General features: G+C 37.6%; 1 protein-coding gene across 1 annotated transcript in view; it reads right to left on the bottom strand.

The window, feature by feature from the left end:
* Window positions 1–24,665, bottom strand: part of ltbp1 (latent transforming growth factor beta binding protein 1) — a 96,901-nt gene that overhangs the window by 8,496 nt on the left and 63,740 nt on the right. The window contains 17 exon segments of the mRNA XM_051133550.1: window positions 78–144; window positions 146–207; window positions 898–990; window positions 3,460–3,621; window positions 5,453–5,593; window positions 14,147–14,275; window positions 15,041–15,172; window positions 15,283–15,405; window positions 15,794–15,922; window positions 17,241–17,366; window positions 17,476–17,598; window positions 18,687–18,809; window positions 18,954–19,073; window positions 20,932–21,057; window positions 22,340–22,465; window positions 23,326–23,412; window positions 23,779–23,881. Coding sequence (XP_050989507.1) covers window positions 78–144; window positions 146–207; window positions 898–990; window positions 3,460–3,621; window positions 5,453–5,593; window positions 14,147–14,275; window positions 15,041–15,172; window positions 15,283–15,405; window positions 15,794–15,922; window positions 17,241–17,366; window positions 17,476–17,598; window positions 18,687–18,809; window positions 18,954–19,073; window positions 20,932–21,057; window positions 22,340–22,465; window positions 23,326–23,412; window positions 23,779–23,881 — 1,972 coding nt within the window.

Here is a 24,665-nt window from a genome sequence, read left to right as displayed (position 1 = left end):
GAAAAAAAAAAACAGTTGAGACATAGTAATCCACAGTTGTTCGGGGATTACATGCAGATTGTGATTTTGGACCTTACCCACACACTGCAGTTTGCTCTCATCATAGTAGAGTCCGGCCTTGCAGTAACACTCATACCCACCGGGGGGTATTGAGACAAAAGCCGTCTTTGCAGATCTCTTTTTCAAAAAGCTTGCATTCATCTGCATCTGCAAATCACACACATCAACATTTTCATTATTTCATGATTTTCAACACGCAAAAATCTAGACCACACCTACAGATTAGCACGCATCTGGATGCGTCGCTCTGGTTAGTGTTCTTATTTGGGGATCTGCTACATGCGGAAATGTCATTTGACTGGAGACTGACAGGGAGGAAATGTCCTTACCATCCATAAGCATTCCATTCAAACACACACACATCCCGACCACATCGCATTCACTCGTGCTGCCACCAGCCAAAGAGAAACCACACTCTCGCTGCATTCATAAATTAAATCAGTGCATTAGACTGGCCCTGTGACTGAGGTTTCCCCACACTGGGAAGCAGGCTGCTGAGTGTGTGCGTTTCAGCATATGTAGGTCAGATGCTAAGCGATGTCTGCGGCTGTTTCTACACGTTACGAAGTCAAAAATATGTGCATTAAACAGGAGGGTAAAAGTGCAAGGCACATCAATGCTTAAACATAAAACCATACAAGCACAAAAATGCACAAAAGCACACGTAAACATCCAGACTTTAAAGGGGCAGTTCAACCAAAAATGAAATCAATGTCATCATTTTTTTAGTACATACCTGACTGACTTTCACTGTATAGACAAAAACAGGTTTTGGAGCATTGGATTTTTCATTTTTAGGTGAACTATCCCTTTAAAACTGCATATACATACAAATACCTTTAAAGCTTTCTGGTAAGCTGGTTGTAGGAACAACAGAATCCTCAGGAGGAATGTAACCCCGGCCCGCCAGACACATCTGTGAGAACTGATCTACATGGGAGAGAGTCAGGCGTTAATAAAGGAATCTATCTGCTGTATTTATTTTAAGAATGGTGATTATTGGAAATTAGTTGAAGAAAGATTTGTAGTTCTGAGCTGGTAATGCAAAATAAATATGAGTGATTGTCTATCATCTTATTGAAGTCCAGACATGATTTAATTGGCTTGTTTGTGAAGATTCTCAGTCATTTAGGTCATGATAGGACAGACAAGCTTTTACATGTATTGAACACCCTTCGTCAGGTATCATTTGAAGAAAGGTGGATATTGTTTTCGCACTAAATCTTTCCACAATCCACAGCCCTATCTGATTTGCCTGTCTGAAATTAAAAATGAGCAGATTCAAGACATGTCCTCTTCAAGCAATTTGCAGGGAGATTTGAAGGAAAAATGTTGTAGGAATCATTACAGTCTTAAATGATAATAGTTTAAAAACTTTTCTGTGTCTCTTTAATTACTTTTTCCTACTTTGAGATAAATTTCTCTAATTTTTAGCTTATCTTTTTAAGTTCCCCAGCATAAAAGTTTAAAATGAATAGTTTACCTAAAATGAACTAGGAAAATTGATTCACTGCAAGGAATCACTTCAAAAGAATGAATAATTCACTATCCTCAAGTTCAGCTTGCTGGCTTGATGCATGTTGCCTAAATAGCTTCTACTTTGAATTGAAAATCTGGGCTTTCACCACCATCATATTTTTTAAAAAAAAGATATGTTAAAGGGGTCATCGGATTCAAAGTTCACTTTTACATGTTGTTTGAACATTAATGTATGTTGGCAGTGTATGTACACGTCTACCCTATAATGATAAAAATCCATGCAGTGGTTTTTAATTAATCTGTAAAAATAATATCCCCTTTTTCAAATCGAGCCATTCTCAGATGCCTGTCGGTGTGGCGTCACACCCACAGAGGCTGCTCCCGCGATAGTTGATTGACATTAGCGTCTTATTTCAGGATGTAATAATGAACATAGTGGTCGTCATTTACTCCTGACATCTGAGCCGCTGAAGATGCAGTGGATTACGTTTGTTTGTAAATGGAATGCGCCTCCCGATCTACATATATCCGTCTATGATCGCACAAATCATTCGTAATCCAGCTTCACTTACAGCAGTATAAGGGTTACAAGAGTATAAGGGTTTTTTTTATGAATCTTTGCGATCACCTTTTCTAATAATGTGCTAGATAGCAAGTTTAGCGGCTGAACGTGGCTAAAGTAAACAGGCTCGTCAATCCACAGAGAGAAGAGAGGGGTGGGGCGAGCAGAGCTAATTAACATTTAAAGCAACCTCGACCAGAACAGGATGATTTTTGCAGAGCTGATTTTGACATGGTAAAAAGGGTGTTGTTTTACACAACCACTGAACATTTTTAACCAAAGTGTATTATAGACTTTTCATTGAGACCCTAAAGAATCATATCAACTTGTGGAAAATGGGCATCCGATGACCCCGTTAAAGGAGAAGTTCACTTCCAGAACAAAAATTTACAGATAATTTACTCACCCCCTTGTCATCCAAGATTTTCATGTCTTTCTTTCTTTAGTCGTTAAGAAATTATGTTTTTTGAGACGAACATTTTAGGATTTTTCTCCATATAGTGGACTTCATTGGTGCCTGTGAGTTTGAACTTCCAAAATGTAGTTTAAGTGCAGATTTAAGGGGCATCCCAGTCAAGGAAGAAGGGTCTTATCTAGTGAAACGATTGCTTATTTTTTAAAACAAAAAAAAAAAACAAACAAAAAAAAACATTACAATATATATACTTTTTAACCTCCAAATGCTCATCTTGTCTAGCTCTTGTGAACTCTGTGCATTCCAGTTCAATACAGTTAGGGTAGGTCAAAAAAATCCCATCTCATTTTCTCTAACTACAAAATCTTCAAAACACTTTAAAAATGGTAAAACAGCAGTGTAGGACGATTTAGAAGTTGGAAGAGAAAATGAGATCAGAGTTTTTCGACATACCCTAACTGTCAAGAACCGGAATGTTACACAAGACAACCATTTAAGGTAAAAAGTATATAAATTGTAATTTTTTTTAGAAAATAACCGATCGTTTCATTAGATTAGAGCCCTTTGAAGCTGCATTTTAACTGCATTTTGGAAGTTCAAACTCGTGGGGACCACAGAAGTCCACTATATGGAGAACATTCCTGAATTTTTTTCCTTATAAAACAGAATTTCTTAACGACCGAAAAAAGAAAGAAAGGAATATCTTGGATGACAAGGGTGTGAGCAAATTATCTGTAAATTTTGGTTATGGAAGTAAACTTCTCCTTTAAAACACAGAAAATTCTATTGTGCTTGAAGTTTAAAAGTAATAGTTTCATAGTTTCATCTGATTCATTCACTATCTTCAAGTTCAACTCACTGAATGAATGATTCACATTGTCTTAATATCTATACAAAAGTGTTGCCGTTCTTGTACTTTTTAGTGCGTGATGTAACCGAGTACCTGTTCCCGGTATGGGGCAGGGATGGACCTCACAGTTGTCCCCCCAGCCGGCTCCCAGCGTACAGCAGCACTCCTCTTTAGTCATGCTGCTGGCCAGCACATTATCACACAGGTTCTCATCATTCAAGTTGAAATAACACTCTTTCCTCTCCACTTCTGTGACTGTGGGGTACAAGACAGCAACACAACACAGATAAATCAGACCAGTTGGTTTGTCCTTTTAAAATATTCAGATATGAATTTTCAATCATGACTTGTCACAAAGCAACGAATCGAAAAAATATAATAATAATAATAATAAAAAATTAATAAAAAAATGTAAAATTTCACTGCAATACGGTAAACCACAAATGAAGAACACCTAAAGAACCAAGGTCAAAAACACAGCAGAAACTGTGCACGACATCAGCAAGCAGTTTTACAGGTCGGCCTTGCCTTTTGAGTCACTGAGTGCTCCTTTTTATTATTTCCACATAATTAATATTTTAAACTTTTGTGATTCCAGTTTTATGGTGTTCTTCCACTGTACTTATATGTAAAAAGCATGATTTACAGCTCTGGTAAAAGATACCGGAGTACTTTTTGTAAAAACAAAAAAATAATGTTTAAACTGAGGGACGGTTTTATGAGGATTAGACGGGTGGATTTGAACAAAACAGTTGGCTAAGATCTAAAAAAAAATGCTTCCTGTTACTTGATCTTCCAGGCACAGCTGGTGTGTAGCCACTCACACACACATATCCAATCAACGCTGTTCTTTCATTTCCCAGTTCCACCATGTTTTTTTAGCACTAGAGGAACAAATTGATTCCAATCTAGCCAGCGCCAACCCTTAAACCTTAAAGGCATAGTTCACCCAAAAATGAAAGTTCTGTTATTAATTACTCACCCTCACGTTGTTCCAAACCTGAAAGACCTTTATTCATTTTTGGATGAAAAATTAAGATATTTTTGATGAAATCTGAGAGCTTTCTGACCTGCACAGACAGCAATGCAACTACCATGTTCAAAGCCCAGAAAGGTAGTAAGGACATCCTTAAAATATAGTCCATGACATCAGTAGTTCAACCTTAATTTGACAAAGCTACAATGATACGTTTTGTGCGCAAAGAAAAAAAAAAAGTCTTCCTACCTTTCTGGGCCTAGAATATGGTAGTTGGGTTGCTATCTATGCAGGGTCAGAAAGCTCTCGAATTTCCTCAAAAATATCTTAATTTGTGTTCTGAAGATGAATGAAGGTCTTACAATTTTAGAACGACATGAGGGTGAGAAATTAATGACAGTATTTTCATTTTTGGGTGAACTATCTCTTTAATATAACACACATTCTACTGACTAAAGTAATAATAAGTGCATGTCAACTTATTCTATTAACCTTAACAGTCTACTAATACTCTAATGAGAGATAGTAGACTTATAGATAGTAGAAAGTCTAAAGTGGACTGTTAAAACCTAGCAATAAGTCAGTATCACAATTCCAATCAGAAAACCTGTCTAGACTTTCAAAAGCAGCCATCTCATTCTGATAGGTCTTCTTGTATATCTCTCTGTACTGGTCTTTTTTTTATCTTAGCGTGGGAGCTTCTTCTTGGCTCTTATGTGCTTTGGGGCCCATGGTGCATTGGTCCCTCTGTAATCCTCAGACTGAATCTCATTTCTCTCCTGCCAGATCGTTTACAACCCCCATTCATCATGCCTTGCCTCCCTCTGTTCTACTCAGAGCTGGACCCTGATGATATGAAGTTAATGTCCTGTTGCACTAGAGGATCTCCATGGCTGAGATTAAAACGTGAAGAGCTTCAGAATCGTTTCAGGTATACAGTGAAGCTGAGACGTTACGCACGGGGACAGGGGTCATCTGTCCAGATAAAAGGTAATCTGTGGGATAATGGTAGTCTTGTAGGTTTAAATTAAGGCAGTGTTTGTGGGATTTCTGTAGGACAATGAATTGGTCGATCACATTGTGGATGTTTACAGAAGGCTTCAACTTTACCTGGTGGTGTAGAGAAGCATTTGGCCGACATCGGATCAAATTCTTGCATCTCATCAGGACACAAACACAGGAAGGTGCCTTCACGATTCTCACAGGTGGCCTCGCCACACACATTACCGAGCAGCTCACACTCGTTCACATCTGCAGGCAAAAATGTGTTTTGTTATTGAGCTGAAGATGCAATCTGAACCACAGGAGGTTGTATTGTGCTGGATGAGATCATTTGTTGTTCTACCAAGTCAGGTCAAGTTAAGTCACCTTTATTTATATAGCACTTTATACAATACAGATTGCTTCAAAGCAGTTTTACAGGGATAAACAAGAGAATAATTATTCAATGATGCAAACAGAGATGAATTCTGTTGTAAAGCAGCTCTAAAAAAAATCAAGTGTCACTGTTTAGCTGAGGTCATTTCAGTGTTGACTCTGTTCTTCAGTTCAGTTCTCATCCAATATTGTCAGTACAGTCAGTTCACTAATATATACCACTAACAGGCTTCTAGTTTAAAAGGAATAGTTAATTCAAAATGGAACCAGTTCATCCGCTTCATTAAAAAAAAAAAAATCAGTTCAAAAGTATGATTCATTTACTTTTCTTGAGCTCGATTCACTCACTCAGTCTAGTCACAAGTGGTTCTTGAGATAACAGCTCATTGGAGTGGAAGATCAGTGAATAACTTTTGATCTGTTTCTCACAAAATGGTATCATATGGCTTTTTAAGATTTGAAAAATGTAGCACACAAGTCTATGGATGATTCAAGTTGTTTGAGATGTTAAGCGAATCGTGATTCTTTACAAAAGTTTAGATGGTATTTTCTTTTCATCTTGCCACTGTATAATGCATATTAACGTAGTATGTATTAGTATTCATAAGCACAGCACTGCTTTGTTTACATCGGTAACCAAGGAAACACTGTATTGCTGCTGTTCTATAAGCGCCACCTGCTGGCAGAGAGTGAGTTTGCATTTTCATTCAGCCCATCTGCTGTTTTTGGTTTCGTTCAGATAGGCTGTTTTATGTAGTACAGTTTGACAACACTAAATTCAGATCATTCCTTGAAATTTAAAAATTATACAGTCTAATTTACATGCTCATTTTGCATTCATGCTGCATCTTTAGCACATCTTTGTTGATTAAAATGCAGTGTTTGTCTCTAATTTTAAATGTTTGTTTATATGAAGAGATTTATTTTATTTGTATTACTTATTTATTTGATTTGGGATTTCAATTTTACAAACAAATGTGCAGCATTTTGCCTCAGAAATAATAAAAGGGCACTTTTCCATTTATATTTAAGTCTTAAATCATCATCTCATTTTGTTTCAAGAATTGCAAGAAAATCATATTGTGAAATTAGTATGGTGAATTGTATTGCATTGTTGAGTGAATTGTTACATCCCTACTTATAAAATACATTAATAACAACCAAAATTCTGAATGAAATTATTGTCAAAAAGTCTGAAAAAACAGTACAAGAAACTATTTTCACGACACGTCATCAATCGGTGGCACTAACTGTAAACAATGCCTCTGAACTGAACGGTTGTGAACTTGCAAATTTAGCTAATTATTGCTGCTGAAAATGGTCAATTATTGTCATATTTTGGGCTGTATTAATTGGTCAGATTGGGAAAAACCTTTGGAGTACTATAGACTGTCAAAAGTTATAACAAATCAAGGAGCAGAGTTGTAAAGCAGCTCTTCCAGCCAGGTAGGTGAAATATTAAGCTAATATCTTAATTAATAGTGCTCGTAACTACCTTTACCACCTATTAACTTAACATATTGTGCCCTTTCCTGCTTACTAAGTCCTTCTCTATATGATTTAGCAGCTTCCACATGGTTTTAACAGCATAAATTAGCAGAACAACGTATTCAGTAGTACATCAACCGTGCAATCCATGCTGTTGTTTACATCTCCAATATGGCCACGCATGTAGGTAACTGACCAAACCGTGACGTAAATGCAAACCCTCTATAGAAACATGAAGGAAACTGCTTCACCATATCACTGACCAGAGTTTTACAACCCTAAACTTATGTGAACTCATGAAATAAAGCTTGTGGAACACTAGTCATTATCTAGTCACAGTTTATCATTTCTATAGCTTTGTCCTGATTGGCTAAGAGCCTTCTGCAGAGTTTTCATTAATTTTCCTTATCAAAACTGTGGCTTTTGGGAACCTCATAGAGCAATGACAAACAGTGTGCACAGTTGACTTCAGTAAATAAAACAGGCCCATTTTTCTGCCGACTGTCTCTGACAGCTTGAATTTATGTCAACCAAAGTAGCACTATAATGCAAGTGTCTACTTCCTGCAACAAGGCTCTCTCCTCCCTTCTACTGTGTTCTCTCTCCACTCTTCTCAATGCTTCACACATCTGTGACTCTCATTCTCTTGCTTTTATCAATCATCTCAGAGCACCATATACAAAAGGATGCAATAAATCAACTTGTGCGGAGAGCCTTTATGTGCAATAGACTCTGAATGCTCTAATGGAGCCATCCCGCCAGACGCACGCACGTACACACTCCAGACCCTTTCAGTGATGGTGGGCCAGCCCGTCAATGAGCCTGGAAGTGTTAAACGGTCGTCTGGAGTCAGCAGCAGCGTGGGTGCTGGACCACTAGGGAATGATAAAAAGTTGGAAATGGACGTCAGTGCCAGATGAACAATGTAAAAGACAGATACGACCTCATAAGAACTGATATACACTAGTGTTTTTTCCATGCACTCCAGATTAGAGTAGGGTTTGGCGGGAACATTCTCTACACCCGAAAGAGTTTGGATGCTTTCTGAATTGTTGCTTAATATAGAGAGTCCTGACAACATAAATTATACTTTAACTGCGAGTTTGCAGTTTGAATTAAAAGTGATCAGATAAAAAGACTATTTTTGTTTACCACTTTCTTTTACACTGTCACTGATGGCTGAACTCAGAAACCACGCTGTCAATCAATAAAGATCGGCACACTGCCATTGCTGCTCTCAAAGTTAATTAAAAGAACGTTTTGACCAGAAAAGGTCTTCGTCAGGTCAGAAAGACTTTTTCGGTCAAAATGTTGTATTTTTAATAAACTTTGAGAGCGGCAATGGCAATGGCGATTTTTGTTGATTGACAGCGTGGTTTTTCTGGTGATCGAGCACCTCCTTTAAGTTTTTTGGATGTGTTTTCATGAACTCAGAAACAAAACATACAGCAAGTGTATTTTTGATTCACAATCAAAAGGCTCTTATGAGCTGGATCTTTAAATGATTCACTCAGAAAGACTCACAAACACACAGATTAAATCAGTCTGACAAATCCTTCACTGAATCTTGAATCTTCACTTACTGAACTGCAATCATTTACTACTCCTCAAAAAGAATCAGTTTCATGTACTTAAGGTTCATGAACTTTGAATCAGTGTCTTGCACTCCTCTGGGGCCAGATTGAATCAAGTCTTAAAAATGGGATTCTCAATTTAAATTAATCACAAAATCCAAATGTGGTTTTGATCTGGATTAAATCCTCAGTTTGTGTTGTTCAAAATGTTTTAGTAAGATTGGGATACCTTTAATCTAAAAAAACTGGACTATTCTGATCCCAGCAGAAGGGTGGATTTCAGGAAAAAAAAAAAAAGTAAAACTTTAAAACTGATAAAAACAAAAAACACAATTTTATCATGTAATATGTCCCCAATGTTTAATTTTTTTAAATCACCAAAATTGGATTGGATCACCCTGATACAGATACACACTTTTTCAGATTTCCAAAACTGAATTACTAGTGCTCTACGGAGCCCCTAAATGGATATGGAGATGAAAAAAAAAAATTAAATGGGAAAAAATGCCAATGTTTTGCATTCTAGCTTTGGTCAGAAGATGATTATGACAATGTAGTTTACAGTCAGTGATAAAAAAAACAACAACAACTTTAAATTAAATATAATATTTTTTGTTTCATAGTGACAGCTGTTTGGGGATTTGGGGATATACAGTCATGGCCAAAAATATCAGCACCCTTGCAATTTTGACAGAAAATGCAACACTTCTCTCAGAAAATTGTTCCAATTGCAAATGTTTTGGTATTCACATGCTCATTGTTTTTGTTTGCACTGCAACAACACAAAAAAAAAAGGAGAAGAAAAGTCAAACTTGATAAAATTTCACACAGAACTCAAAAACTGGACTGGACAAAATTATTGTCACCTTGTCAAAATTCTAAGAAATAATTGCTTTTCAAGCATGTGATGCTCCTGTAATTTGTATTTAGACACGCCTGTGGCAAGTAACAGGTGTGGGCAATATAGTAATCACACTTGCAACCAGTTAAAATGGGGAAAAGTTGACTCAAACTTTGTGTTGTCTCACACTGAGCATGCAGAAAAGAAAGTTCTGAAATGGCCAGCAATAAGTCCAGATCTGAATCCCAGAGAACACCTGTGGAGAGATCTCAAAACAGCAGCTGGGAGAAGACATCCTTCAAATCTGAATGACCTGGAGCAGTTTGCAAAAGAAGAGTGGTCCAATACTCCAGTAGGGAGGTGTAAGAAACTCATTCATGGTTACAGGAAGCGACTGATTTCAGTTATTTTTTCCAAAGGGGGTGCTACCAAATATTAAGTTAAGGGTGCCAATAATTTTTGTCCAGTGCATTTTTTGGGTTCTGTGTGGAATTGTATCAGATTTGACTTTTCTTCTCTGTTTTTTTGTGTTGTTCCAATGCATGTGACACAAACATGTGAGTACCAAAACATTTGCAACTGCAACAATTTTCTGAGAGAAGTGTTGCATTTTCTGACAGAACTGCAGGGGTGCCGATATTTTTGACCATGACTGTATTACATGATAAAATGTTGTATTTTTTGGACCAGTTTTAAAGTTTTATTACATTTTTGTTCCTGAAATCCCTGCATCTGCTGGGATCAGAATAATATTTTTTTTTTTGGATCAAAAATATCCCAAGCTTACTAAAACGTTTTGAACAACACAAACTGAGGATCAAAACCAAGACTGGACTGTGATCTAATCCAAATTCAGAATCCATTTTTTTCCTTTGAACAATTTTCAAGATCTGATCCAATCTGATAGCCCAAATCCGATCAGATTACTTCTGAACAACTGGCCCCAGGGAACATAAATTTGCTTTGAATTAAAAAAAAAAAGATTGGTTGTTTATATACACTTACATAACATTTTTTTGGTAATCAAATAATTTGTAAATCATTAAAAACATGTATTAAATTAATTAAATCAGAATCAAGTATGAAATAATTATTTGAAACATTAAAGTAAATGTATTTATAATGCTAAGTTTATGAAGAATTCTGGCAACAGAGCGAGAAGCTAACTTTTTGTAAGCAACAAATGTAACCAAGAAATTGATTCAGAATAGGTTTTCCATAAAGCTTTGATGCTTTTGTTTTTTTCAAATAGACATCTCAAATAAGTTGAGATGTTCAGTCTCTGGAAAGGGATTAGATGTTATCCTTTTGCTTCATTAAAACGTAGCTCAAGACACAGAGAAGCTGGTATAGAAGGGCTAAAACTAATCTTTAGAAATGTATACAGATAATATAACGCACAGGACAAGGAAAGCTGGCTTAGTGCTCACATGGGTGATGCAGGCTCGAATCTAGCTTGTTCCTCAACTATTTCTGTCACTAACTGGACAGAACATAAATAAAATAAAAAAAAAAAAAAAAAACCTATTGTGATTTTATTGCATTACACAAAATTTTTGCTTTTAATGTATAAAGAAAAAATTCTTTTTGCTAGAATCTTGTCGTGTAGCATTTCATTAGGCCTGAGCTCTTTGTCTGTCTAGGTAAATGGAGGACAAAAGAATATTAAAGAAAGAGAAAGCATAATGGATGGGGTAAGGAGAGAAACTGAGGAAGGAAATGGAAGAATGGATAAGGCTAGAAAGAGAAAGAGAGGGAAGTTGGAGGAAAAGAGGAATGCATGGCCTGACTGTATTAGTGTTTGTGTGTGTATTGCCGTGGGAAACCAGAAACGACGGAGGTTGTTTGTGGTCAGTTACATAAGCTGGCAAGACAAACAACCTCTGTTCAGAGATTGTAAGAGTGTGTGTGTTTTAAGAGTGAGTGTGTGTTTGTTTGCTAGTGTATTTATGAAAATTCTCTCCTCAGACTAAACACAAACTAAGAACAAACCAGAAGAACAATAGGCCTATATTGTATACATGGGTGGGCAATATAAATGTAATATTTAATATCATAGCAGATTTTCTTCTTGAACGAAATTAACTATTTTATTCAGCAAGGATAGATTAAATTGAGCAATTGAGCAAAACTGATAATAATAAGAAATATTTCTTAAGCACCAAATCAGCATATTAGAATGATTTATTAATGATTGATTCTGAATGAATGAGTGAAATTTTAAATTTGTTATCTGAATGTTTTATTTATTAAATAAATGTGAAATTGTATTAACGGTATTTCATCTCATTTAGTGATCATCTAATCTGTGATTCCTCATAACACAAATTAGCACTGTATGTACTGTCATACCACCCATTCCTACTCATATAATAAAACTGAAACTTCCTCTGTCTCTGCACTTACTCTTTTTTTCAGAAGGTGGGCTGCACAAGAACACTGTGTTATTTTAAAACAGCCACCAACTCCAGACCTCTAAACACCAGGCCACATAAATACATGTGGCTCCATCACTTTAATAGGACTTGACTCTGTGTCAGTGTATTAATGTGTCTATGTGTGTATGTGGGGGCCACTGATGTGTTTCACCCCGGTCGCTGTGTTTTAAACATTACCGGGGTCTGTGCCGTCCACCCTCAGACTGGAAGAAACTAAACACTCACATCAATCATGGCTCTAGCAAAGTGTCTGCCATCTTTTTTATGTTGTCTGAGAGGAAGTGGCAAAAAATCTCAGAGAGTGCTGGCCTCGGTTTTAAATCCAGCTCTGGTTTACCTGCCTGTCAGCACAAGAGCTTTACAAACAGACCATACCACATGTCTATTAGTTAATTTTTAGTCTTCAAGTGGACAAGACAGATTAGAGATTAGACGTCATGGTTGCATTAAATACTATATTTCTCCAGTTAAAAAATCTTTACGCCTAAAGAAATGAATAGTATTTTGACAAATATTTTTAAAATTGCGTATGAAGACTTTAATCTGTGGTCTAAAAAATGCTGTTTTATTCTACATTTTTGGTCAGATCACCAAAAAGGACAAAAATGTACTTCATACAACTTGTGCGCTATAGTTTATAAGTCTTTTATAAGTCTTACAGTTTATAAGTCAAACATTAGCATTGTACTTCAATGGGGATCAATGGGTTGAAGGTCCAAATTGCAGTTTCAACACAGCTTCAAAGGGCTCTACACAATCGCAGCCAAGGAATAAGGGTCTTATCTAAGCAGAACGATCAGTAATTTTCTTTTAAAAATTAAAAATTCCTTTACTTTTTGACCACAAATACATCAAGCGTGATCCTTTTCAACGTGAAATGTGTTGCAATGTGTAAAGTCGAGCTAGGTCACGCAGAACGTACACGGAACTACAGAACCAGTGTTTACAAAGCGAATGCGCAAAGACTAAGAAAGTGCAAGTAAGTCAAACGCTGTTTACAAACAAAAAGTTACAACGATGTCGGATGATTCTGAAGTTGTAGGAGAAAATAACATGGAGTTTTTCGACATACTCCACCTTTTTGAGCCAGAGTACTAAGAAGATAAACTTGTGGTGATTCGAAGACGTGATTCATAGAAGTGATGAGAAATTCAGATCATTTTACTCAGACCTTTGAGTCTTGTTCAGCAAAACGAACAAATCTTTTTTCGAGTCATTTCATTCATTTTAGCAAAATCAGCATCACGTGACGGCCCCATAAGATGAACGAACGACTCGAAAAACCCGAAGACTCGAAACAGGTGAACTAATTCCAGTACAGAACCTAATAGGATGTTGCGCATGTGAACGAATCACTCCCCGAGATGACTCGTTTCTTCAAAATGAATGAATCGTTCAAGAATGACATCCTAGAGCCTGTGCTACACAAGCTTTTGTGCTTAAGAAGTGTACTTCTCCTTTAACTACTATGTACTTACATTTAAATTAACCATTTGGTACAATGCACTTACTGTGTACACACGTTTTTATATTGTACTTATATTTTTAAAAATAACTATATGTAATTACATGTATAATTACACTGTTGACCTATCCCTTACACCTTAACCTACCCTTAAACCTACCCATACTACCAAACCCGTCGTTTCGCTAGGTAAGACCCTTATTATTTGGTTGGGATTGTGTAGAGCCCTTTTAAGCTGCATTGAAACTGCTTTTTGGACCTTCAACCCATTGAGCATCATTTGAAGTCCACTATATGGAGAAAAATCCTGGAATGTTTTCCTTTAAAAAAACCTTAATTTCTTTTCAACTGAAGCAATAAAGACATGAATATCTTGGATGACATGGAGGTGAGTAAATTATCAGGACATTTTAATTATGGAGTGAACTAATCCTTTAAATGACAGATAAAATTTTCCATTTTTGGATGATCTATCCCTTTAACAAGAAGCAACAACAACACCTTAGCTGTCAAGTTTACGTAAGGTTTCTAATAGTTATAATTCAATGAATAGTGTCAATTCTGAGTCTATTTTTAAACTCTGGAATGAAAATAACAGAGACTAGGGAGGAAAAAACGTACCCACACACCCCTGCCCATCCTGAGAGTCCTTGAATCCTGGGTCGCACTGGCAGCTGAAGGAGCCTATTGTATTCTGACAAACACCATGACTTCCACAGGTATTCTCATTCAGAGAACACTCATCCACATCTAGAACGAGAGAGGGAGAGACAATAAGACAGAAGGCGGGAGATGTTAGAGCTCTTTGTGTGCTGATCTGGACAGAGATGAATGGATGAAAGAAAGAACACAACAGTAGAGATCAAAAATCACATACACTACTATACAAAAGTTAGGGATCATTAAGTTTTTTTAAGTTTTTGAAAGAAGTCTCTTATGCTCACCAAGGCTGCACTTGATCAAAAATTCAGTAAAACAGCAAAAATGACTGCAATTTATGTTTTATATTTGAATATGTGACCTTGGACCACAAAACCAGTCATAGCCAACATAGCCAAAAATACACTGTATGGGTCAAAATTATTGATTTTTCTTTTAGGCCAAAAACCATTAGGATATTAAGTAAAGATCACATTCCATTAAGATATTTTGTAAATTTCCTACCGTAAATATATCAAAACGTAATTTTTGATTAGTTATATGCATTGCTAAGAACTTCATTTGGACATCTTATTCAGCTTTCAGATGATCTATAAATCCAAATTTCAAAAAATTCGGACCCCAAACTTGTCAAGCAGTAGTGTATATACACGAAAACAGTACCTGAATGAAGATGGAATGAGTATAAGTATGTCTGAGAACATAATTGCAATCTGCAGTGTTAATTAGCGAATGCTTAAGCCACACGAGACAAACAACAGAGCCAGAGTATGGAGATGTGCAGTACAATAATGCGAGCTGGGAGGGGCTAAGGCGGTGACATCACGGCTGAAGCTGGTGCCCGTGGGCGCTCACCAATGCAGACGCCATGTTCGTCTTGGGAAAGGCCAGGTGGGCAGGGCACCTCACATCGGTAAGAGCCCGGTGTGTTCTGACAGGCCCAAACCCCACAAATAGACGTCCCAAAGTCAGCACACTCATCAATATCTGACGGACAGCACAACCAACCAATCAGCACACTAACAAACCAATCAACACAGAGCTTCTAGGTGGAGGGCGATACAAAAAGTAAATTGTTTTGGATTATAGGTTTTTACCCTGGCACGTCTGATTGATTGGCTCCATGTGGTAGCCTGCTTCACAATGGCAGAGATACGAGCCCTCTGTGTTTGAACAGGCACCATTTTCACATCTGCTGCCATCCACACACTCATCTACATCTGAAAAAGCCCGCACACACATTGGTTTTGAGTAGGTCATTTTATGTAATATATTTCTCTTTGTCTAGACATTCAGCTCAAATGCCTCCTTCTCCCCATTTTACTGCAGGACGGGGCATTTAAAACAACTCTGGCACCTCACTGGGCCCCGGGAGCACATACACATGTCCCACCAGAGGAAAAATAACATTGGCTCATATGTGAAACCCATTAGACACACAATCGTTTTCTTTTTCTCGCTCTCTCTTGCGCTGCCAAAGACTGGGGCTTTTCAACAAAGCAGCAGATTAATTTTGCCTAAACATCAGATAAATATCAACACAGCACCGCTGAGAATCAGGACAAATCACAGCAGGATGCATCAATGAGAGAATGTGTGTGTACGTACCCTCACAGCCTGGTGGATCCCTGGTTGACACAAAGCCGGCATCACACACACACAGGAACGAACCCTCTGTGTTCAAACACTCTCCGTTGGGGACGCACAGCTGTGTCTCGTCCTCACACTCATCAACATCTACAAGAATCAAGGGATAAAGTCAGTGAAATCAGTAACAGTATTCCAAGCAGTGTGCTGCCTGCTATAAAAACCTGCTTGAACTAGTCTAAGTTGGTTTTCTGGTTTAAGCTGGTTTAAGATGATCACCCAGAATGGACAAACTGGTCTAGACAGACTCCTAGCAAGTTAGTCTGATCAACGAAAAAGTCTCCAAAGCGGGACATTTTTGGCAAATGTTGTTGTTCATCCAGGTGTTAAAGCACACAGAAAATTCACAAAAAGCACATTACACATACATACTGTAGAAACAGTAAGAGTATGCTATTCTAAAACACAGCTGCTTTACAGTTGAGGTCAAAAGTTTACATCCCCCTTTGAGAATCTGCAAAATGTTATGTATTTACCAAAGTAAAAGGGATCATACAACATGCATGTTATTGTATTTCACATGAAAGATGTTTACATATAGCCAACAAGAGAAAATAATAGTTAAATGACCCCATTCAAAAGTTTACATCCCCTTGATTCTTAATACTGTGTTGTTACCTGAATGATCCACAGCTGTGTTTTTTGCTTAGTGATAGTTGTTCATGAGTCCCTTGTTTGTCCTGAACAGTTAAACTGCCTGCTGTTCTTCAGAAAAAATCCTTCAGGTCCCACAAATTCTTTGGTTGTCCATCATTTTAGTGTATTTGAACCCTTTCCAACAATGACTGTATGATTTTGCGATCCATCTTTTCACACTGAGGACAACTGAGGGACTCATACACAACTATTACAGAAGGTTCAAATGCTCACTGATGCTCCAGAAGGAAAAACATTGCATTAAGAGCCAGGGAGTGAAAACTTTTGAATGAATGGAGACGCGTACGTTTGTCTTATTTTGCCTAAATATCATATTTTTTGATTTAGTACTGCTCATCAGAGGCTACAGAAGATACTTGCATGTTTCCCAGAAGACATAAATAAGTTAAACTTACCCTGATCTAAATTTAAAAAGTTTTCACCTCCTGCTCTTAATGCATTGTATTTCTGTCTGAAGCATCAGTGAGTGATGCCTTCTGTAATAGTTGTGTATGAGTCCCTCAGTTGTCCTCCGTGTGAAAAGATGGATCTCAAAATCATACAGTCATTGTTGGAAAGGGTTCAAATACACAAAAATGCTGGAAAACCAAAGAATTTGTAGGACCTGAAGGATTTTTTCTAAAGAACAGCAGGCAGTTTAACTGTTCATCCCTCTTATTTTGGTAAAACAATGAACATTTTGCAGATTCTGAAAGGGGGATGTAAACTTTTGACCTCAGCTGTATGTGTGCGTTTGGTTAGACTGTCTCACCATGGCAGCTGGTGCCATTAACTTGTCTATATCCCTGTGGGCAGTTACACTGGTAAGATCCCAAGATATTGACGCACTGCCCCACACCATCACAGGTCTGAGGTAACTCCAAACACTCATCCACATCTGTAAACATGAGAATATTTCAACACTGCACACTGAATCAATCCTAGATGCCCTTAAGATGAATAAATCATTACATTTCACACAAACACACACACACGCACTCTCGTACCATTACACTGGTCTCCTGTGGACGACAATATAAAGCCTGGCTCACAGTTGCAGATAAACGACCCCTCTGTGTTCTGACAGTGACCTTGGATGCACACGCTGTCATCCTGGCATTCATCAATGTCTGTGACACACACAAAGTTACAGTTTGCTCACTTGCATTTTATCTCTTTATAAAATTAGTTCAATTAGTTCCCGAATTAAAATTTCCTGAGAATTTACTCACCCCCATGTCATCCAAAATGTTCATGTCTTTCTTTCTTCAGCTGAATTAAGGTTTCTGAGGAAAACATTCCAGGATTTTTCTCCATATAGTGAACTTCAGTGGGGACCAGTGGGGTTAAAGGTCCAAATTGCAGTTTCAATGCAGCTTCAAAGGACTCTACACAATCCCAACTGAATAATAAGGGTCTTATCTAGTGAAACGGTTGGTCATTTTCTAAAAAATATCAAAATCGATATACTTTTTAACCACAAATGCTCATCTTGCACTAGCGTTACATAATCACGTTGAAAAGGTCACACGTGACATAGGTGGCAGTACTGACCTAGTGTTTACAAAGCGAATGTGCAAAGAAAGTCAAACATCCTTTACAAAAAAACAGTTGGAGAAGAAAATGAAATGGGGTTTTTCGTCCTACCCTACCTTTTTGAACCGAAGTACACAGACAAAGAACTAACTGCTCATGACCTTTCCAACGTGATTACGTAATGTGTGACGTCACAGACAAGCATAGCAGAGCTAGTGCAAGACGTGCAAGATTTGTGGTAAAAAGTATATACTTATATACTGCATTGAAACTGCAATTTGGACCTTCAACCCACTGGTCCCCATTGAAGTCCACTAAATGGAGAAAAATCCTGGAATATTTGCCTCCAAAACCTTAATTTCTTTTTGACTGAAGAAAGAAAGACATGAACATCTTGGAAGACATCAGGAAATTTTAATTCAGGAGGGAACTAATCATTTAACCTGATTGTTTAACAATCACAAAATTCAGAATACTGTCATAACGCACATGAAACGTGACAAATTTAAACGAATCATAAAAACTAAAGAAATTAAAGTAAAACACAAAATATGAAACCAACACACAACAAATGAAAAAAATCACTTGAAAGCTGGAGAGGCTTATTTGTCATTAGTTAGACGAGAGACAAACAAAATATTTGAAAAATACTAAAAGTTGCTGAACTGTAGATGCATAGTACCTATGCAGGCCTTGCCGTCAGGAGTGAGCGAGAACCCTTCATCACACGTGCAAATGAAATAGCCCTCCCGATTGGAGCATTGACCATGAGCACATGCGTTTTCATCCAGACACTCATTTATATCTGCACAGAGAAGGTCACGCACACAATACATCTGAAGAAAGACACTTCTGTGGATCACATTTACAAAGGCCCTCTCATTTATCAAAAAGCAGCTGTGCTAAACACACATCATTGCATAAAAGCAACCAAAAAAAGGCTTCTTACCAACACACTGGCCATTTCTCCCTTCAAACCCATCCGGACAAGGAGAACACATGAAAGAGCCCAGAGTGTTATAGCAGAGGCCGGACGGACACACTTTCCCATCCTCACATTCGTCAATATCTGCAGTACATGAAATAAACAGACTGATTCAAAATCACATATGAGTTCGTGATATCCATCCAGCCAGTGGAGAGTCTGCATGTGCCAGCTGTGAAGGTTTGATAGGAGGGTCTGTTGTTATAGATGGGTGTAATTGCTGTCCTACTGCGAGGAGATCAGGAAACATCAACTCAGGTGCAGGAAAGCTCATTTAGTTCAGTCACCTTTATTAATGAAGTTACTCAAACAAAAACATCTTAACTGTGAAACCACTCTGATAGCGAAGCCATGATGTACGACGGCGCCATGCCTTTTTCCTTCTACACGTTCAACCATCTATTCGCCTTTATTACTGCTTCCAACGGCTGCCAAAGACACTTCATCTCTACACTGAATGGATGTGTTACATTAAAGCAGTTAAAGTGTGAAAACATCACCTAATAACAACCACAACAGATTTTTTAAAGAGCTTTACATTTAAGCAGACAGCTGTATTTACGAGGACACATTTTCAACACTTAAAACAACGTTTTACAATATTCTCTGACTTACAAGGTCACATATTGAGGTATAAACTCCCATAAAAAATCTCCAACCTACCTAGAACTAGAATTCACTAACCCCAACTTTACAAAGAATGCTAGAGCTGTGGTTTAGCAGTGTTATGGACAAAGTGTGGTGCTCAATGGGAGATGTACAGCACCTGTGAAGCACAATGTTTTACACTGCCACTTGAAAAAGTCAAGCCACTTGTATTTATATAACTCTTTTAACAACACAGATTGTGTCTAAACAGCTTTACAGTATTAAATTAGAAAAATAGTGTGTATTTAGTAAACACTAAATTTGAATTTGATTCAGTGATGTTATCATCCAGCTTAGTTCAGTTAAAATGGTATTTGTGCAATCAAGTCGATGATATCAAAAAACGCGCATTCTTAAAGGCCACATCTGTAGATGCGAATCTGGCTTGTGATTGGATTTCTGCTTATAAAAAGCCATTATCATGCGTAATCAAAAAGTAAAATCAATCTCCCAGATTAAAAATTAAATCTTTCCTCTCATAGACTGGGCTTGAGCAAACAAGCAATGCATTAACGGCGCTCCCCATTCCGTAGCAGTTTCACAAATTCCGGATTGCGGAATTAAGGTGGGACACATTCCTAAATGTGTAACTGCTATGAAACTAAAAGAGGACATTACTGGAACCGTTAAACCAGTTAACCAGAGAAACCATAGTGCTGGCCATAATAGATTAAATGGATGTAATGAGTAACTCTGGGCAGAAGTTTCCGGATCTCTTGTACTCTGGATTTCCTAATGTGAGGAGAAGATGTGTTTTCCAAGTACGGTGAACATTTCCTCATCTGCAGCAGTGCTGAGGTATTTGGGTGACTTGGTTGAGGGTACGATAATACCTCTCTTCTTCCTCCGCAAACCTCAAAGTGTGTCACAGGGAGGTGTTTTCTACCTCGTCTGCAAACCCTGAAAACCAGCTAATGACACACACACACACACCGGATGTGTTTGGAGTTGAGAAAGAGACAGAGCTGTGCCTGTATTTAGACGACCACATTGCGGTTCAAGACCAAAAGCAGACTTCATATGACTGCTGATCTGTCTGGATCAAAATAAGAGCCAAGAAAGTGGAAGGAGAGAGGACTGGTAATGGCTCACGAGGAAAAATACAGACCTTCAAATTTCCAAACGAGACATGTTTCTTCTCTTCTAACATGTCCACAAAATAAATAATTGACAATAAAAGATTCTTAAAAGAAAGAGCGGAAGAAATTAAATAGTAAATCTATGTACCAGTCAAAGATTGTGAACCCTACTCTGTTAGTTTGTGAGAGCTTATATGGGACAGTCTCATAATTACCGGAGCAGCTGGTGCCCTTCTCGTTAGGCATGAAGCCAAGCTCACACACACACAGGAATCCGCCTGGAGTGTTCTGACAGCGACCATTAGCACACAAACTTGGGCTCTCTGCACACTCGTCGACATCTGTCAAAAATAATCATCAGGTAATCAATGGATCTGCCTTTGCAGGCAGTATAAGACACAAATTCCAATTTCAATCCAGTGTTTTCATAGCATATAATATACTGAGATATCATCTGGATTTAGAAGCATAGAAGTCTTACAGAGTAAGGCATAGACTAAACCTGGTGTCTAAAAATGAAGTGAAAATTGGTAAAAATTACATATATACAAACGATGACTTTGTTTCTATACAGAAACCAGCATTGTAGTCACTAAATGTTTGAAGCTCATTTTGATTTGTTGTAGATTAATAGACATTACAGTGACTAAGAAGATGCTTTCTTAAAGGGGTCATCGGATGCCCATATCCACAAGTTGATATGATTCTTTAGGGTCTTAATGAAAAGTCTATAATATACTTTGGTTAAAAATTCTCAATGGTAGTGTAAAACAACATCCTTTTTACCTTGCCAAAATCAGCTCTGCAAAAATCATCCTATTCTGGTCGAGGCTGCTTTAAATGTTAATTAGCTCTGCTCGCCCCACCCCTCTCTTCTCTCTGTGGAGTGACGAGCCTGTTTACTTTAGCCGTGTTTAGCAGCTAAGCTTGCTAACTAGCACATCATTAGGAAAGGCGATCACAAAGATTCATAAAAAAACTGTTACAACTGATCTGAGGTAAGACGCTCGTGTCAATCAACTATCATGGGAGCGGCCTCTGTCGGTGTGACGCCACAACGACAGGCATCTGAGAATGGCTCGATTTGAAAAAGGGAATTTCTTTTTACAGATTAATTAAAAACCACTGCATGAATTTTTATCATTATAGGGTAGATTTGTACATGCACTGCCAACACACATTAATGTTCAAACAACATGTAAAAGTTAACTTAGCATCCGATGACCCCTTTAAATGGAAAGTTTACCCAAAAATTCTGCATTCTATACACAGAGATTTGATAAGATTTTTGTTAATGTTGTTTTGTTTTCAACCCCATTGACTTTCATTGTGTGCACAAACTCATTTTGTCACTCATCAAAATGCCTTTTTGTGTTCCACAGAAGAAAATGATAAAATAATACACATTTGGAGCTAAATGTGGGTTTTCATTTTAGGGTGAACTAATGCTGCCTGTTTAATCAGTGACTGCCTGTATCAAATGGATGTACAGTATGATGGATTTATGAACCAGTTACATATGCAAAAGAACCACTGTAATGAATGAATAAGAGAGACAGTTATTGGTAATGGTAATGAATGTAGTGATCTACAGTATCAGTAGTTTAACTTTTGAACTCTCACCTACACATGTAGTGCCCTCACTGTCTATTCTATAGCCGTCATCACAGATGCACTTGTAGCTGTCAACAGTGTTATAACAGATTCCTGCACCACAGATATCAGGTCTCACTTGACACTCGTCAATCTCTGTGAAAAGAAAGAGAAAAATAAAAAGCGATGTAATTTTTTTACATTTTCACAGTATAGGAAATGCATTAAATAAATATCAGAGACTAATAAGGGTTACATGAACTTTTAAATCAACAAACAAGTCATGCATTCCATCAGTTATTAGAAGCAGACATTTATTGGCTTTGGTATGAATTTTTCTTTCTCTGAGGGAAGGAAAAAATGGCTGAAGCAAACATGTATCTGGAGAATGTGAATTGCATAAGTTTGCTTATTAACCCTGTGTCAATAGCTATGCAGAAAAGATCCTGGTTGACTTGGTGTTAACAAAAAATAATTAAGTACTTGAATAAATAAATAAATATATAGATAAATGTTAGAGTTTGTGATAGGTATCTGCTAAGAAACAAAGAACAAAAATATCTTTGCAACTTCCTAATTAATCCCTTGGTTGTTGTGGCCTGTTCTGACCTATGAAAGTGGAACATTCTGCTTACCACTTCCTGGATTAATAATGAAAATAAAGTTGAGAAGAAGAATCAACAAAAGGTGAAAGAGCACAAAAGATCTAATTAAGTTTCACTGGGCAGTCTGTTCAGTTTATTAATCCCCTGTCTGTTACATGCTTTAAAAGATGTGTTCGGAGCCTCCCTCCTTTAAAGACATGATCTTGAAATATGCCCATAGGAAAAGCGGAGATACTGGAAAAAGCAGTATAGATGGATTCTAGCATGGTCTTAGCTTAGCATTTGATGCCTCAACATTAAATTATTTATACAAAATGCTAATTTCCTGATTAGACCATTAATATAAGTATAGACTTATCAGTAATAATGTGCATCCCAAATATACATACATGCTTTGGATGGAGGACTCACCTGCCAGCTGTGTTGGGGAGATATCCTGACTTTCTATGGAGGGTGGAATTGCCACTGGAGCAGGTGGTGACACCTTCTCCACCACCTCTGGAGAGCGACACGAAATTAGGCAACACAGGAAGAAAAAGAAAAGAGATTTAGCACATTCCACAATCAGTCCGGTTACATGCCATAAACACAATTTTCCACAAAACAAATAATGAAGATTGCATGATCTCTCTCAATATGACAAACAAAAACTGAATATGTCCAACATCTGGCACCACAGTGGCAGATAACAGATCAACCATTCATTGTCAACATCAGGATGTGTTAGTTTAGGCCACTTATACACATCCCAGTTTGAACAGCATCAATCCAGTCACAAAGGCTTTAGAAATCTTTGCATAAACCAATGGGTCAACTATAAAAGAGGCGTTTATGGGGATATGCAAGTACAAGTGGGAATGAGACCTGGGAGGGCAGGTTCCATCCTGATTGTAGACACCCCGGGTGACAGCTGGGCCTGTCCGGGCTGTACTACTGACCTATCAACACTCATGTGGGTATAAATCTCCTTCAAACAGATAAGAAACAAATCACACACACAGTAATTGACTGATCCACAAAGAGATATAGCAAATTTATTGGCAACTAAAGCAAAGGAATAAGCAATTTAGTCTGCTTCTGCTCTGACTGCATGGGGCGTTAAAGTGGGCGGAGCTGTAAATATTTTAGGCCCTATCCCAAATGGCACATTTGATGCATAATTGTGGTCTTCCAATGTCTGTGAAATTCATGATACTATTTGTCACTTTAGCTTTCAAAATGAAGAGGGCCCCTGAGACAAGGTGGTTCTGATGAAGAACATTATGCTGAATTCAAAACTAAGTGTGAAAATGGACCACAAGAGCTAAAGGTGGCAATTGGGACAGAGTCTTTAAAGTTGAATGGATGAAAGCGAGATGCAATCTCTCCAACCCTGCCCTCTTCTTTTACACACACACACACACACACAAACAGTGCCTTGCGAAAGTATTCATTTTGTCACTTTTTGTTATATTGCTGCCTTAAGTTAAACTGCTTTAAATTACTTTCTTACACTCATCAATCTAAACTCCATACACCATGATGACAAAGCAAAAACAGAATGGTCGCAATAATAATAATAATAATAATAAAAAAAAGTACATTGCATAAGTATTCATACCCTTAACTCAGTACTTAGCTGAAGCACCTTTACAGCCTCATGTCTTTTTGGGTATGATGTGACAAGCTTTACACATCAGCATTTGGCAATTATATGCCATTCTTCTCCTCACCTCTTCACCTCTCAAGCTCTGTCAAGTTGGATGGGGGCA

This window comes from Labeo rohita, chromosome 17 (assembly GCF_022985175.1).
Source record: "Labeo rohita strain BAU-BD-2019 chromosome 17, IGBB_LRoh.1.0, whole genome shotgun sequence".
Lineage (NCBI taxonomy): Eukaryota > Metazoa > Chordata > Actinopteri > Cypriniformes > Cyprinidae > Labeo > Labeo rohita.
Note: the sequence above shows the minus strand (reverse complement) of the source record. Positions and strands in the feature narration are given on the sequence as shown.